Source organism: Dermacentor andersoni, chromosome 10, assembly GCF_023375885.2.
Source record: "Dermacentor andersoni chromosome 10, qqDerAnde1_hic_scaffold, whole genome shotgun sequence".
Classification (NCBI taxonomy): domain Eukaryota; kingdom Metazoa; phylum Arthropoda; class Arachnida; order Ixodida; family Ixodidae; genus Dermacentor; species Dermacentor andersoni.
The window spans coordinates 138966754-138984770 of record NC_092823.1 but is presented as its reverse complement, the minus strand read 5'-3'; the positions used below and the strand labels follow the sequence as shown (position 1 = coordinate 138984770).

General features: G+C 45.7%; 1 protein-coding gene across 3 annotated transcripts in view; it reads right to left on the bottom strand.

Moving 5' to 3' along the window:
* LOC126545211 (isobutyryl-CoA dehydrogenase, mitochondrial-like) overlaps window positions 1–18017 on the bottom strand; it is a 149041-nt gene that overhangs the window by 31384 nt on the left and 99640 nt on the right. For all 3 annotated transcript variants that reach the window (XM_050192974.3, XM_050192973.3, XM_055078300.2), the window contains exons 7-8: window positions 13981–14078; window positions 12871–13023 (exon numbers count right to left, since the gene is read on the bottom strand). In XM_050192974.3, coding sequence (XP_050048931.1) covers window positions 12871–13023; window positions 13981–14078 — 251 coding nt within the window. The remainder of the gene's footprint in view (window positions 1–12870; window positions 13024–13980; window positions 14079–18017) is intronic.

Sequence of the window (18017 nt, the reverse complement as noted above, 5' to 3'; positions counted from 1 at the left end):
TGGCATATTAAGCATAGTGGTTAGAAAGCATTAAAATAAGAACAAGTACAGTGAGTTGTGGTAAAAGCATAAAGATCCTTCTGATTATACTATTTCAGCTAATATTTCATGAAAAATTTTGTCATTGGTGATGGCCACAACTGGGGAAAAGGTTCTATTTCTGGGAGGCAGGCGGCAAGAAAGGGCTGAAAGCAAAACTTGGTATAGCATGAATCAATTGTCTCATTATGGTGATCAACACAGTTTGAAATGTACTGCAGCTGCAGAATGAGGTCGTTGTGAAGTGTGGTACAATGAATATGAAATAGCAAGAGACTACTAGCAACATTATGACAAGTAGCTATTGGGACAAGCACTAGGTTAGCTTTCATCATAGTTATAATAGTTGTCATAGTTTGGAAGGGTAAAACCAACATAACTATTTTGTACTAATCCAAGTGAAGTAATCATGTTTAACAGATATCAAAGCGCACAAAATTTTACAGAAAGACAGACAGGACAGCCCTTCACTTATATGCTGTCTTTCACTAAGCACTGTCCCGTCTGTTTTTCTGTCAAATTTTGTCGATGTTCCGGTGCACTTTAAGATCTGTTCAACATACACTTTAACCAACTAGCCCCACTCGCCACATTGAAGTAATCAGTTTAACCTGGTTTATGCAGATGCACATTAAATTTGGAGTGTATTAATGTTTCGTAGAGCAGCAGCTATCAAGTAGACAGTGCTTTGGAAAAGCTGCATACTACTACTCGAGCACGCAATCGGCACTGTTAATATTGCACTCTACATGAACGGTCCAACTTAAATTGGTTCTGATGTGCGCAGCTATGATCTGATGATTATATGGTGAAATAATATCCAAGGGGAAATTGTTAAGATGGCAAGTGCAAGGACAAGCGCCTTGTCCTGTTGTCTTTCTTGTGTATTGTTAGATACGGGACCGTTTCCTGAGCCTACTTCGAGTTCCCCAGACCACATCAAATCGCACCACAGCTAATTGAGGAGCGCAGAAGCACGGATACCACATTCCTGAGGCACGGCACGTGCAAACAAGTTGGCGGACCCCACTTCGCGTGCAGCTGGTGGCAATCCTTCCTTTGTAGCAATTGCTTGGTTTCCTTTGTAGCAATTGCTACAAAGGAAATCCATACGGATTCCTCGAAAAAAAAAGCCTCATAGTTGAAGAAAAATTCGTCCTGGTCCAGGACTCGAACCCGGGACCACCGGGTTCGAGTCTCTCCACCTTGCGGGTTTCCGCAGAACTACTACGTCAAACACTTGCCTTTGCTTCGTGTTGTCGACAAATTCGACTTCGCCCTGCCATCTGCTAGCCACCTGGTTAGCTCAGATGGTAGAGCGGCTGCCCCGGAAAGGCAGTGGTCCCGGGTTCGAGTCCCGGACCAGGACGAATTTTTCTTCAGCTATGAGGCTTTTCTTTAGAGGAACCCGTATGGGTTTCCTTTGTAGCAATAGCTACGAATGGGTGGATGTCTGATTTTCCCTTTATTCATGACCGGGGTAGTTGGAGAAGTATGGGAGAGGCCTTTGCCCTGAAGTGGGCGTAATCAGGCTGATGGTGATGATGATGAAGATCATCACTATCAATAAGAAATATGATCCAGCACAGGTCCTTCTGGTGCACCTGACTGAGTTTCAGCGAGTGAGCTAGTGGTAACGAAATGAAAGTGGTTAGTAAGAATACATTCAATTCCTTTCAGAAGGTTAAGGTTGATAGCCAGAAAGCATAGTTTAAAAAGCAGTTTGTGGCATATGTTGTCAAATGTTTTATGAAAATTTTCAAAAAACACAGCCAGCACAGGTTGGCCTACCCAGGAAGCGTGAAGGTGATGAGTAAGAACTTAAGGTTGAGTTTCACAGCAATAGGTTTCTTAAAAATCATGCAGTGGCTTAGTTAAGTATCAATTTGGCTCCAGAATTCTAGAAAAATTTGTGACTATGACAGATTCTAATAGTTTGCAAAAAGCACTTGTAAGGAAAATGGGTCAGTAATTAAGAGGTAAAATGTAGTCAGATTTATAGATCAGAGCTACCTTCCCAATTTTCCATTCCTTTGGAAGTAAACACGTGTTCAGGGATTGTTGAAAGATTCTTTTAGTATATCATGGAACTAAAGATGCTAGTGCTTTTAAGAAATTTAATGTTAAGGCTCATTTACACTGGTGACTTGCAGAGGTTGCACAATCAAGTTGATTGCAAAGCGGCCGCTCACAAATGGTCACAAATGGTCGAAAAGCGATTGTTCTGGGTCAGTTGCTCATTGCTCAATTTTACAGTCGTGTGACTGCAGTCACAAATCTGCTGAACCGATCAGTGCAGCGCCAGAAGTGACAACAGCACTGGTTTACATTCAGCCTCCCTTGGCTGCCTAGTGCCAGCAAATACAAATGCGAGAATGTGTGCTCATCTGCACCATGACTGCAGTCAACACGCTTGAATATTGAGACGTGTACTTGTTTATCTTTATCAGGTGACCGCGTTTCATCGCCTAACAAATGTTACCGCACAACCCAGGACGCACCTGCATGTATTGGAAGTTTCTGTAATGTTACTGATGGTTCCATCCGCTGTCTGTCGCCGAACCGTGTGTAATCTGATTTCATGTATGCGCGGCACAAATGGCGTAGAACTTTGTGGAAGACACCCGGGTCCCAGTGATTACTCTAGAACATTCGATGACTGATGTATAAAAAGCCGATGCGCTTGACCCGCTGATCATGTTTCTGACGATAGCCGACTGTGTTCGCTGCTATCATTGTGCTTTAAGTGTAACTTGCTTTTGTGGGCACAAGTTCACCCAATAAAACGCTAGTCTTGCTGGCCATTCACCATTTTACTTTCTTCACTGTCACTACCACGTGACATCTGGTGGAGGTGTGCTAGTGCGTTCATGTACAGAATGCCCCCGCAAAGCCGTGATCTAAGCCTGAACCATGAAGACAACACCACCGTCGCCAAGGACCAGTGAGCTAGCCGCATGCTGTAAGGACTGCCCCCGGAGCATGGACGTTTGTCTGTGACGATCAGGAAGATCGTTACCAGGTCAACGACCACAATGGCAGCACCAGCGTCCCCCATCTTGCTTCAACAGCCTGGAGAGCCACCTACCTTCGGTGGAGCTTCGTCGGAGGATCCAAAAACCTGGCTGGAGGCTTTTGAAAAGGTCTCGGTTTTCAACAACTGGACCTCTGAGGACAAGCTGCGCCACAAGTACTTGTTCTTGGAAGACGCCGCGAGGACGTGGTTTGAGAACTGGGAGTCGACCCTTACCACATGGGAGCTGTTCCAAAGTAATTTCCTGCGGACCTTCACGAGCATCGTCCGGAAAGAAAGGGCTGAGGTTCTATTGGAAGCCCGAGTGCAGCTACTAAACGAGAATGTTGCCATCTTAACAGAAGAAATGAGCCACCTATTCCGTCACGCCAACCCGGAAATGTCCGAGGAGAAGAAAGTCCACCTGCTCATGTGTGGTGTGGAGGAACTTTTCGCCGGAATGGTACGAAGCCCACCGAAGACCATCGACGAGTTTCTTCATGAGGGCACCAGCATTCAGAAGACACTGGAAATGTAGAACCGGCAATTCAACCACCACATGAACTCAACAAGCTATGCCGGAGTTCAATCACTGGCCACCAATGACCTGCGTGAGACCATCAGAGCAGTCATGCGGGAGGAGATACAGAAGCTGTTCCCTTCATCACGAGCCACAGAAGACAGCTGCCATCACAAAGTTCCAGCAGCCCATCGACAAGAAGGCAGTGCGTAGATTCCTTGGCGTGTGTGCCTACTATGGCGCTTTGTCAAAGACTTTTCACGCATCGCTGAGCTGTTGGCATATCTAACTAAATGTGGTGTCAAGTTCAAGTGGGAAACGCCGCAGGCCGACGCATTTCAAGAACTCAAATGACGCATGCAGTGGCCACCAGTACGTGTGCACTTCGATGAGTACACCGATACAGAAATCCACACTGATGACAGTAGTGTTAGGAATGGCCGTACGGGGTGGCAACGTGCCAGCTATTTCAGCCCGCTGCACATGTTCCAATCCAAACAGACGGGGCGCACTTCAGAGAACTGCGGATAACCGGCAGCCACGTGGCGCGGGGTCAGCTCAGGAATGTGGTACTCGGCAGCGCCACCCTTGACGGAGCAGAGTTCTACGAAGCCCTCTGACGTCGGCTCCGGACCTTTACACCTGTGTGTGTGTGTAACACGAGTATGTGAGCCCGCCTCCTCGAAAAGGGCGGGTCATCTTCGGTGACGTCGAACGATGACTGGACGAATGTTTCCGTTCGCTTGGAATCAAGGGGGGGGGGGGGGGTGAGAGCCTTATAAGCAGCGGTTGTCGGCTGCGAGAGTGTGCTCGTCGTCGGGAGCTGAGTGCTCGTTGTCATGCTAGAAATGTACTTGTGAGCTGTGTGCTCGTAAGCGGTTTGCTGTATGTTAGTCTTGCGGGCTCCATATGGGAGTCACGCTAGACTGTCAATGTATCTTGCTTAATATGTAAATACTGCAAATAAATCCTGCTCGCCTAGCCCTGTCATCCCAAGGTCCTCCCAACGACTACGACCGCTCCTACTCTTACAACTGAATGGCAGCGGTGAGATCGGCCTACGGCTCGTAAATTGGCCTACGACTCGGAGACAGCAACGGCAGCTGACGGACGTTGGCACATGGTGACCGAACGGCATCCTGATCAAGTTGGAGGCGACTTGGGATTGACCACCTCTTGCAACTGACTGGATACGGCGGAGAAGGACTGGTGATATGGTGCTGCTTCAGTGGGTGAGCGTTTGGTTTTGGCTGTAAGATTTGCCAGGCTTCAAGTTCTCTGTGTTTTTGAAATTTGATTTGCTCTGGATCTTTTACTTGTATTTTGATTTGCGTGGGTAACGCAGCAAGTATTGTGTGACAGCAGAGCCAAAGCTTAATGTAGCGACCATGGTCCTAATGTGTTTGACGAGAGCTGACCTGTTGTGGTTGTGTGAGGAGCTCCAGGTAGACGTAGAGAAGGACTTGACGGAATCAGAAATTCGTAAAGCCATTCTGCAAAGTGGCAATGATTTGAAATTAATCGAACATCTAGGTAAACGAATTCTAAGCAAAAGACAGGAACAGGAATCAATTAGGCAAGAACGCCAAGAACGTGAGCAAAAACGGCAACTAGTTTAAAAAGAAATGGTAGCAGTGAACAAAGAGATTGAAGGTTTTCAGCAGTTAATCGAGCAAAGTCAACAGCGGCTGGAGAAATCTGTAGGCTGGATGCAGCGAAAGTGGGTGGAAGTCGACAGCAGATTTCAGTCGAAAGCCGACAGTAGTAGTACCTGTGAGAATAGCAGCACATTCATAAGTGAACTCGAAGTGCTAGCAGCTAACGATGCCTTAGTGGCAGCAGAGGCCGTTAAAGGCCAGAGTGAGAGCGACGAGGTGCTGTGCCAACAGAGGACTGTAGAGACAGCTAGGCCAGCTGCGAACAAATTGGCACAGTTACCGCGCGTGTGCGTCGCATCTCATGGTAGCGAGGTCGTTAGCGAGGTACAGAATACTGCGGACTTGACAGACGCGAGCACCCATGTCGAGTCAGATCTGCGTGCCGAAGTGAGGTGCCAGCTGGACGATGCAGTTGAGAGTAGTTCTCGGGATGGCGAGCTTCGTAGCTCACGAGAGAACAACTGCATTGTTCAGGGATCGGTGCGGCTCTCCGCCAGTCTAGGTAGCCTAGAGATGGATGATTTAATTAGGAATCATTCGGACTGTGCGCGTGAGACAGTGATCGAGACCGACGGGCTGTGTGTCGATGCACAGCGTGAGCTGGGCAATGCAGTAGAGGGCAGTTCGCAAGAGTGCGAGTTGCATAACTCGAGTAAAGCCTGCTGCATTGTGCCAGAGTCGGTTGAGCTGTCCGCCAGTCGAGGCAAAGATAGAGTCGATTTAAATGATAATCACTCAGACTGTGCGGGTAAGAGACCGATCCGGGCCGATGAGATGGGTAACGGCCAGCATGAGGCGCCAGAAGGCGACATGAAAGAGAATGCAAAGAGAAAGCGCCGCAGAAAGAAGCGCCCTAAAAATAGGAATGCGGTGACTAATGTAGCGCCGCCAAAGACGGCGAGAGACCCAAAAGGGCAGAGCACGAGGAAAAGAAAGGTGCGGTCGCCACTGACGATGTTGACGCATCAAACACGTTCGAGCCACCGGACAAAGGGGGACCGCGAAGCATGTTCTGCACGGACGCGGACAAAGGGCACGGGGCATTTAAATTCCTCGTCATTCCATCGTTCTTTTCGAAGCTCAGCGTGTAGTACAAAGAAGCGCAAGGTGGCAAGACGAGACCAAGTGGTGAGTAGCGACGTGGTCAATCGAGGTCATTATGAAAGCAGGGCGCCAGGACGCAAATTGGCAGGGGACTGTAACGTCTTGGAGGAGCTGATAGTGAGTCAGCCCTTTTGTTGTTCCTCAGTAGCCAGAGTAGCTTTCGGAGACCGCGACCACCTCGGGTACGGCTCAAAGTATGAGTCAGATGTAAGCATTTGGAACGGGAGGCCAAGAGAGCTTCCGTAGAAGTAAAACATTCTGTTTTGTTTTATTTTTTGAGCACTTGGAAAGTTTTCGCGATTTAAGACTAGAATTTCTTTCAATATGTAAAAGTATGAGCTTTGTTTATGTTTTGTTTGAGAAGCTCCGAGAGTTGAATAGAATTTCTTTCAATATGTAAAAGTATGAGCTTTGTTTATGTTTTGTTTGAGAAGCTCCGAGAGTTGAAAGACGCGTTTTAAGTAAACATGTAGTATCGCGAGGTGTTCATTAATAAGTAAATAGGCTTTCTTTTTTTTTAGTGTGTGAGTAACCTGAGTGTCAAGGTTATCGTTGAGAGGCCTATGGTAACGCGCGTGTATTTTAGTTAACCTTCTTTTGTTTTATGTGTTATTTTATTTTCTAAGGTTAATCGCGTAGATTTTCAGTTAGTGCATCATTTGCACTGAGAAGAGCTCTTAGGTCCATTAGCGCATGTCCTGTGTGGACGGATGGAAGCAGAAGGTTTATGACTGGGTTGCTCGTGTGTGTCGAGGGCAGCCGTATTCTGACTTCTCTAGTACGCGTGCGTAGAGCTAGTTAGTAAAAGGTTCCTCTGTGTTGCGTAAGTTACGCAAGTTTGGTTGTTTGTTTAAGGAACGTGTCCTGTGTGGATTAAAGGAACAAATGTGAGTAAGCGATGCAAGTACGCGTTCGAAATAGGGACCACAAAGTTAGCGCATTTGTGATGACGTACCTGCGGAGTTGGCCAGACAGTTCAGTGGCAGCAGTACATGAGATAAGTACGCCACTGTGATAGGATAAGAACAGTCTGTTCGCGAAGTTAGGCTGCTTAAGTTATGTTTGGGTAATGGTGTTTGAGAGCCTTCAGTTTAATTCTACGTAAACCTTTGCTCTTGTGCAGCGCGACGGTCGGGTTTGGTCGACCTCAAGAGGAACGTGAACGCTCGCTTTGGCGGCACAAAATTTTGGGGCAAAATTTGAGATTCCCAGTTGAGTGACTTGCATTGAAATTGTGATAGGAGGCCTGGTGGATTAACGGCTGATTCCAGGGCGTTTGAATGCTGAGCGGTATTGTGTTGCCTGGTCGACTCTTCTGTGCCAGTTGTTGTGAGGTGGTTGAAGGCACTCCAAGTGCGCAGGGGTTGCAGAGAGCAAAGCCATCATCTTGCTCGCCAGCCATTCTCTTCCTGCCCAGCGGTTGCCAGCACTGGCCAGGCGAGATTTTCCGGGCCATGGAGGAGCTGTTAGGAATGGCCGTACGGGGTGGCAACGTGCCAGCTATTTCAGCCCGCGGCACGTGTTCCAATCCAAACAGACGGGGCGCACTTCAGAGAACTGCGGATAACCGGCAGCCACGTGGCGCGGGGTCAGCTCAGGAATGTGGTACTCGGCAGTGCCACCCTTGATGGAGCAGAGTTCTACGAAGCCCTCTGACGTCGGCTCCGGACCTTTACACCTGTGTGTGTGTGTGCAACACGAGTATGTGAGCCCGCATCCTTCAAAAGGGTGGGTCATCTTCGGTTACGTCGAACGGTGACGTCGAACGATGACTGAATGAACGTTTCCGTTCGCTTGGAATCAAGGGGGGGGGGAGGTGAGAGCTTATAAGCAGCGGTTGTCGGCTGCGAGAGTGTGCTTGTCGTCGGGAGCTGAGTGCTCGTTGTCATGCTAGAAATGTACTTGTGAGCTGTGTGCTCGTAAGCGGTTTGCTGTAAGTCTTGCGGGCTCCATATGGGAGTCACGCTAGACTGTCAATGTATCTTGCTTAATATGTAAATACTGCAAATAAATTCTGCTCGCCTAGCCGTGTCGTCCCAAGGCCCTCCCAACGACTACGACCGCTCCTACTCTTACAGTAGCCTAGGCCTCGATGCCATCCTAGTCCACAGGGAAGACGGACTTGAACGGATGATAGCTTACGCTGGCCGGTTACTGTCGAAAGCGGAAGGCAATTATTCTATGACCAAAAAGGAATGCCTTGCCATCGTTTGGGCTACAGGAAAATTTCGCCCTTACCTATATTACAGGCCAATCAAAGCTGTCAGCGACCATCACGCGTTGTGTTGGCTAGCAAATTTAAAGGATCCTTCAGGACGGCTGGCGTGGTGGAGCCTCAGACTACAAGAATACGACATTACTGTAACCTACAAGTCCGGACGAAAACACTGTGATGCCGATTGCCTATCACTCACCCCCATTGACCCGCCGCAGCAAGGTGAGGATGACGGCGCCTTCCTTGGAATAATAAATGCGGAAGACTTCGCTGAACAGCAATGAGCAGACCCGGAGCTAAAAAGCCTCGTCGAGTATTTGGAAGGGCACACCGACGTTGTCCCTAGGGCATTTAAGCAAGGATTGTCTTTGTTCTTGCTTCAAAACAATCTACTCGTAAAGAATTTCTCACCAGTCCGCGCCAACTACCTTCTTGGTGTTTCGTCAGCGTTGTGTCTAGAAGTACTGCATGCCCTACATGACAATCCGACCACTGGGCACCTCGGATCCTCTCGGACACTATCGAGAATACAGGAAAAATATTACTGGCCGCGCCTGACCACCGATGTCATCCGTTACATCAAGACATGCCGAGACTGTCAACGACGCAAAACACCAGCGACAAGGACAGTGGGATTGCTACAGCCAATCGAGCCTCCTTACCGACCATTTCAGCAGATCGGGATGGACTCGTTGGGACCCTTTCCGACGTCAACATTCGGAAATAAGCGGATCATTGTAGCGACGAACTACCTCACACACTTCGCTGAAACGAAAGCTCTGCCGAAAGGTAGCGTAGCTGAAGTGGCGGAACTCTTTGTCGAGAACATCCTGCTGCGACATGGTGCCCCTGAAGTCCTCATCACCGACAGAGGAACGGCCTTTACAGTGGAGCTCACGCAAGTCACTCTGCAATACAGCCAGACAAGCCACAGGAGGACAACTGCCTACCCTCCGCAGATGAATGGTCTCACAGAGCGCCTGAATAAGACCCTCACCGGCATGCTAGCAATGTATGTCAACGTCGAGCACAAGACCTCGGATGCCATCCTGCCGTACGTAACCTTCGCTTACAACACGGTGGTGCAAGAAACAACACAGATCACGCTATTTAAGCTGGTTTATGGCAGGAACCTGACGACGACTCTCGACGCCATGCTGCCGCACGTCACCTGCGAAGAGAATCTTGACATCACCATCTATCTCCAGCGCGCCGAAGAAGCCCGACATCTTGCCCAACTGAGGATCAAGAACCAGGAGAGGACAGACAGCCGACACTACAACCTTCGACGACGCTACGTCCAGTACCAGCCCGGCGACCATGTTTGGGTATGGACACCAATTCGCTGACAAGGACTTAGCGAGAAGCTTTTACACCGCTATTTCGGACCCTACAAGATCATCCGACGCATTGGCGCACTCGACTATGAGGTCGTACCAGACGGCATCTTACTATCACATCAGCACCACTCACCACCTGAAATAGTCCACGTTGTGTGACTCAAGCCATTCTACCAGCACTAATAAACTTTGGGACTTTGCGTAGTTGACCTTTGGACTTTTCTTTTTGGACTCTGTTTCTTTTCGTTGTTTTGTTACTTTTATTTAGTAAGTGTCCTTATGTTTGTAGCATCGGGACGATGCTTCTTAAGAGGGGGGGTATTGACACATGTACTTGCTTATCTTTATCGGGTGACCACGTTTCACCGCTTAAAAAATGTTATCGCACAGTGCAGAATGCGCCTGCATGTATCGGAAGTTTCTGGAATGCTATTGATGGTTCCATCCGCTGTCTGTTGGTGAACCTTGTGTAATTTGATTTCACGTATGCGCGACGCGAATGGCGTAGAACTTTGTGGAAGATACGCGGGTCCCAGCGATTACTCTGGAACATTGGATGACTGATGTATAAAAAGCCGATGCGCTTAACCCGATGATTGCTGATTGTGTTCGCTGCTATCATTGTGCTTTAAGTGTAACTTGTTTTTGGGGCATAAGTTCGCCCAATAAAGCGGTAGTCTCGCCATTAATCATTTTGCTTTCTTCATCGTCACTACCACGTGACAGTATTCACTAGGGCAGCTAATAAACTCTGTAAAACAGTTCCTTTTATGACAAGCTGAATGTATGTTTCAAAGATTGCACCAACACAGACTTGACATGGACAGAAATTGAGAAGACGGTTGGCAACCCTCAAAAGTGCTTCATGCACAAGCATGCAAACACTGCAGATCCCCACACTTCTCGCTGAAAATGAGGCTCTCCAGGATTGCGACTTGCAGTTTCCACTCAGTCGGGCTTGGTCACCAGTCGAAATTGGTTGTGCAACCTCTCTCTCTCTCTCATTAGCCAGTGTTAATGAGCCTTTAGTGCAGTCATCGCCAGAGCGAAAGTGATATGGCAATGCATATATTAATTAGTTAATTCCAGGTACTTCTATAACCACTGAAAGCATTGATAATTATTTATATAGGTATGCATTAAGTAGTTAAATATCATATGTTTACAAGAACTGACTAAGAAATCAGTTCATTTTCAGAATAATCTTGCACAGCAAGTGTGTCAACTAAAGGGTTATTATTTGCAAAAACTTCATAAAAAGTGTTTTATTATTTGTGGTAGCATGCTAGATAAGAAATTATTTGTAGCCATTTTAGTGAGTACCATATTAGTAGGTTGCCCAGCAAGCATTATAAGTGAATGTTTTCGCTAAATAACAGAACTCTTTTCCTGTTTAGATGAGTGCTTTAGATGAGCGAAACACTACAGGACTTGCAGATTTGAGATGATTGTCCGGTTAGAATGTATCTTTCACTTAGTTTGTGAGTCGTACATGCAGACGCATACCAGTTTAGTCTATCAAAATCTCTCACAGAATCCTTAAGAAATGGGATGTTTTGTTACTGTAGCTACAAAATTAACTTCTTTAAGGTTGTGTGTGGTTTTTCAATGTGTAGCTTTTATTTTGTAGGAAGTAGCATTAATTTAGCCTACTACTGCATTTTCTTGTTTTACTTATTTCAGCAATTTTAGTTTTATGCGATTTTACAGTATAAAAAAGCAGCTGCCATAAAAATGTTTTTTCCTAATAACACACAGTAGGGACCCTTTAACAAATTTGTTGGGTCCCAAAAGTGTGTACTTCGCATTATTTACGTTAAATAAACTTTCAAACAAGAAAATGGAGCAACATGAGAGTCCTTTAAATGACCTTGCTGATCAACAACCATTTTCTAGGTCAGTGCGTTCACATAGCCTCCCCTGGACTTTTCATAAGGCAGTTCTTGTATATACTGCATTTATTTCTAAATTAAAGCTTAGTTCAAATCACGTCTCCACTGTGTTTCGGCTTCCATTTCAGCTGCTTTTCCCAGATGTTAATCATGAAAAAAAAAATCCAAGGACACCTAAGCACTTTTTATGAGTTGTGAATGCGAAAGCATTAATGTCCGATTGAGTGGCACTGAGTGGTCCTTCAAGTTTTGAACTCCTCGCGAGCAAGCGAGCGCGTTTTGATTTGGCCTAACTGAGGCACAGTTAGAATGCAGGTGAGAGCTTGCACGGACAAGGAAACACACGGATAACACAGGCTTGCAAGGGTGAGGGTGGCGCGTAATTGTGGCGATGCCCTCTCCCCTCACGCAATACCATGGCAGCAGGTGTTCCCTTTCGCTTGCTCTGCTCCGCCAAGGCCCGAGCCAGCAAGCGGGAACCTGCGTCACGAGCGTGAGAGGCACCTTTTGTTTTGCTGATATGTGGCCAAAGGATTTTATTTTTCAGCAATATAACACCCTTGTCTATAATCATCCCAACAGTGGCAGAGCAGGGGTGACACAAGCTGCCAGGCTTGAGTAAGCAGAAAGGAACATTTACTTGAATAGCGTGGGTTCCGCCTTCACAAGGCGGCACATATGTGAGATACTAATTCAGAAACTAACATTAACAGGACAGCGAGCTAGCAATGTAATCTTTGGGAGCAACCGCTGCATGTTCACCTGGCTATGCATTTTCATGAACACAACGACGGGCTAGTTTCTCCGGACATGGGAGCAGCCTTTACTCACTCGGTGCCTACTGCACAGGTTCGCTGTTAAACCTGAGCACATCAACCAAATGGGTGGATTGTGTAGGCCATGCTTCACTGGCAGGTGGCAGAGGCCTGAAGTTTACTAAAACTTCAAACTTCTGCAGTATGGAAATGTGAAAAATAAAAAAAAGTAATCAACAAAAAGCTAATGAAATCTGTCTCCATATGTCTGTCATAGCTTCTTCTTAGTCACCACGGTAACTCTAAACCATGGAATCAAAAAACGAAACGCAACCTTAAAACCAACTTCCGTGGCATGAAGCTTGGCCATAGCACACAACGTCATCTTGTCTGGAGTGTTGTCATCTATGGACTGCGCTGCTCGCCTCACAATCAGACGTGATGTCTGCAGCCCTGTAGCCATCTTTGCCAAGTTGAACTGGTTGTTCTGAAACAAGCAAAAACGCAAGCTTCCAGCTGACAAAGTTGGCTTAATCATAAGCGAGAGCTTAAGCTTGAAATAAGTAAACAGGAGAAATAAATCCATTACCCATTACCCATAACTGATGCCTCTTTAATTCTAGATTGTGAGTGGCAAAGTGGGTCACAAATTCCATGCATTCTTCATTTTTTTTTTGTGAAAATGCCAAGAAATTGTGGCATCATGCACATCTTTTGTTTTGCCTACAAACATGAGAAATAGAAAGACAGCAGAAAAGCATGAACAAAACTAGTAAAAACTGGGAGCTTCACAGTGTGAGAAAAGTAGGGTAATTACTGGAGAGCCATGTCTGGTCTCCCTTTCCTGCACTCACTACTTGCTCCCTGAATCAGCCACATTCTATTACTGCACCCAAGAGAGTGGACAGAGCACCAAATTATTTTTTTAGACCGACTCCCTGCACTTCCTACCAGTACCACATGATCAATGTGCCCCTGCAGCTTCAGTCTGCCACACTTTTGTTCGCATAAATGAGACTGCACCTACTCCCGGATACTTCTCGGAGCACATATTGAACTCGTGTGCCGACTACGTCGAAAGACATTAAAGCAATAGCTTTATTTAACTACTTCCGTCGGTTTTCAGGGTTGGTGGATGGCAGTGCAACATGGTAGAGGGTAACAAGAGTGAGGAGGAGGAGAGTAAAGAATGGAGAAGGAAATGCAGGTGCAAAGGAGGAGCAGAGAGGAAGGCACGTGATTGGTTGGTATGGGTGATGATGTCATGCACGTAGGAGGAGGAAAAATGTGAGGAGGGCCAGTGCCAGGCAACATCCTTTCCACATTAAAAGCACAGAATAAAAAATACAGCAGAATAACTGGAAAGCTATCACTGCCTTTGACAATAATCTTGGATGGTTCCTGATCACATTTTTTGCGACAGCACAGGGTGAAAGAAGTGTACCTGGTAAGAGGCAAGGGGCTTTCCAAACTGCTTGCGAACCTTCAAATGTTCCTTTACTATGTCAATGCTAGCAGCTGCAGCTCCCATGGAACAGGATGCTGTGGATAAACATGGAAATGCAACGCTCAATGGCTGAACTGGTGCAAGACTCAATGGGTTCAAAGGCTCTCAAAACCAGCACTGCACTCACAAAAACAGGGCACTTTCAGCTGCTGGTTTTAATAGCATAGCATAGCCATGTGCCACATTTTTGAACCAAGTAAAATGAGAAAAAGATTTTCGACATAATAGTTCTTTTCGTTCTACTTTAATTACCACATTGAAACATTTTTTTCTCCAGGATTACTTACATGATGTTGATAAGAAGAAAACATTTGGTGATGCTTTGTCCACATCGTCAGTTGATAAGAGGATGGGGCTTTGCAACTTAAAAAAGGAGGAGTAGGATACCATTTGAAATGTGGCAAAAATATAAACTAATTGACAGTGAGACTTCGTGGTCTTGCCACGAACACATATTTGAAGCCAGAAATGCTCTCTCCCGTTAGGCAATTGCTGAACTAAATTTAATTGACTATCCTCCATTTAGTAGTGACGAAAAGATTTTGCAGTAAAATAATGGAAAGAAAATTTAAACTTAGGCCTTCCCCTTTCTTTTCTCTTAAGCAAAAGAAAGTGACGAAATGTTTCTTTAGAAGTAAAACTCAAGTTTACAGATATTGGCTTTCCCAACATAGAAAATTCTATGCCTGCTACAGTAGAGGACAAGAGCAACATATTGGAGTCAGCTCTAGCTCACCCTGTTGTTCTATTTTGTAAAAGCCATGTAACCAAGGCAACAATTTCCAGTAAAATGTAAATTATTGTGTTACTTTGAGGGAATTCTGGCTTCACTGTCTGTGATAGTTTCATAAAGGACACTGTGTGCACAAGGGAATGCTGGCATGCAGAAAGATCACCTCATCTCAAACATGGCCTGGCTAAAGCATCAATGGTCAATACTACGGAAAAAAAGATTTTGTGGAATCAAATCAATAAGTTATGGCTTTCTTTACCATAACTTTTATTGATATGGCAATTAGTTCTGTGAGCTTTCAGAGAACTTATTTGCCATATTCAGTGTCCTTGTGCTTTGAGTTAAGTATTTCAGCCTCACCTTGCCATCTGCTAACCTCCTGATTAGGTCAGGTGGTACACTAACTTACCTAGAAAAGCGGTGGTCCTGGGTTCAATCCCCGGACTAGACCACATTTTTCTTCAACTGTGAAGATTTATTTCCGAGAAAAGCTTATGGGTTTCCTTTGGAGCTGTGTGCTACATGCGAGTAGCGATATAATCTCGACTAGGTGAGGTGGGTCTTCATCGCAAGAGTCAGGAAACGACGGCGAAGCCGGGCATCACGATGATGAAAAAAAAAAAGTTGAAAAGATTGTATTCACGTCATTGGTACATGGATGGGACTCTCATCTGAGTCTCGAGCAGTTCTTTTAACAACGGGGCCAGCATGACCTTAAATAACCTCTAGCAGTCTTGTGATCATTGCCGTCTCTTCTGGAGCCTGTCTTTCCCTTTGCCCATCCTTGGTGTCAGCTCTGGGAAAAGGGTGACGTCGTCTTGACCTTCGGTTTGTCTTTCTTATTCTATCCTATTGTGTCAGCTCGGGGAAAAGGGTGACATTGTCTTGACCTTCGGTTTCTTCTTCTATCCTTTTGTGTCAGCTCGGGGAAAAGGGTGACGCCGTTTCAGAGAAGAGGGCAATTATGTTGAAGTGGGGAAGCCCATTTGAATGCTTCTCACAATTGACAGGTCAATCATAACAGTAGGCGAAATTTTCCTTTCATCTTTTATTATTGTTTACTGATAAGCAAATCATGAAAATTAAAATGTGCACCTTAGGCTGATGCACAATGAGCAGACATCTTTTCCTCTTTCCTACGAACTTAGCAATCTGCCAGCACTGGTTGATCCAACATAACAGGGGGGATGTCCACCTAGTGGACATGTCCGTTTCGTCTACTGCTGAAATTGTGATTGGCTGGGCTGGGGAATGTGTCAGAAGGAGGCAGGCGCCCCCAACAAATTGGCACTTGAGTAGCAGACGAAATGGACATGTCCACTAGGTGGACACTTACAAAATACCCCCCTGTACGCCTTAGCACTAGGGCTTATGTTTAAAAAAAAAGGGAAAAGAGAGAAAGAAAGGAAAAGAGTACTTACATTAAAAAAAAAAATACAGCATTTTATGTGGTATTTTAGTAGAGACCAAGGCACTGTGACAGATGGTAACCAGGTGGGACTTCTATAGGTGCCCTTTGAGAAACATGCCAATGTGAAGAAGTCCCCATGCGTACAGCAGTGCCATTAGCGCAATGGTAGGCCAGTACTACCACCCCGAGCAACACAGAGGTCTGCCTCACTGAGAAACAATTCCAGCCAGGGTGCACTGCAATAGTTCACCAGACAGGGCAAACAAAGAGTGCATGAGGCACTAAACCACTTTTGCAGGCCACCAACTGCCACCAATACCACTGCACACACCAAGCGAGGCATGCCGTCAGCTGCTGGCAGTGTCCACACCAAAAACAATGCCCAGTCACCACTGTGCCATCACCACGCTGCCTTCACAGCGTGTTTCAGGGCAGGACTGCTGAGAAACACCTGCCACTTGTCAGGCAAGCTGTTTTAAAAAATAAGTTTCTGCTGTTCTTCTATAAACACCGAAAAATGAGCTGTGCATAAGGTAGCATGCCACAGTTTGAAGTACAATGAGTCTTACACTTCTAAACACGCTCTAAATCTTTTGTATTGACCTGTAAACTGCATGTTAATAATTAAAAGGTTATCTCATTAGTAATGCTAGTTGTTTAATTTCATTTATTATATCCTCAAGGCCTGACAAGGCTTTACAGAGGGGAGTGGGTTACAGGTAATATCAGCAATTACACGAAAAAATACTATACAACATAAAAAATACAATCTTACAAATAATTCGGCAGGAATACAATGAGTAGGAAAAAAGGTTATTACAAAAAATACAAGATATACAAGTACATGAAACCGCCAGCTAATAAGTAATGTTGTCTAAAGCACCATGAAGCAAGGAATTATCATTGATGAATACAATGTTTACGGGAAGGCAGTTCCGCTCTAGTGAGGTCAGAGGTAAGAATGACTGGGAAAATGTATTTGTGTGGCAAGAAGGAACATGAACCTTGTGAGAATGATCGATGCGACGGGATATGTAGTGTGGAGTATGAATGAATAGATTATGCAGTGTTGTATGGGGAAAGGTCTTGTGGAATAATGATAAACAGGAAACTTTACATCGAGCTGCAAGAGGTGGAAGAGAAAGGCCAGTTTATTTAATTAGTTTAATTAATAAGAAGAACTAAAACATGCAGGCAGCTTCTTCTAATGAGAACCTTCCTTATGCTTGATCATTTGAGAAACTTCCAGTACATCAGCTGCAACCCTCTGTAGGGAGGGAATGGTCACAATTTCTTGATGTCCAGTAAAATAAAGCCCTTGTGTGACCCCATGCCTGTAAGCTAAGATAAAGTTATACATTTCAGCACGTTTTCTATTATTATTATGCATGACATCCTGTGTTTACGTTTGTGTACAAATTGGCATTTCCTCTAGTCAGCTTTCAATCAATGTTCAGAGCTAGTTATGTCTTCTCTGCCATGTACCTTGGTGCTGCGAACATAATACAATTCTGAATGTTTTCCACGAAGTTGTGGCAAGGACAATAATTCGTTGCTAATAAGAAAGAATGAAGAAGTGCAAATGGGGCACAAGCAGACCAAAATCCTGCAGAAATCATCTCAGGATAACTGCCGATGATGTTAGTGTGATCAGTACTGAAGAAATGTAGCGACACATCACAGTGCCACCGTCAAAACCCGTCACGTGTGCTGCTGCAACCAGGCCCCTCTCTTTCGCTTCACTCTAAACACGCCGCACCACCTAGTGGCACCACCGTGAAGTCCATGCATAGCGTATGTCTGAATATATATTTAGAGAAGAGTGTTTGG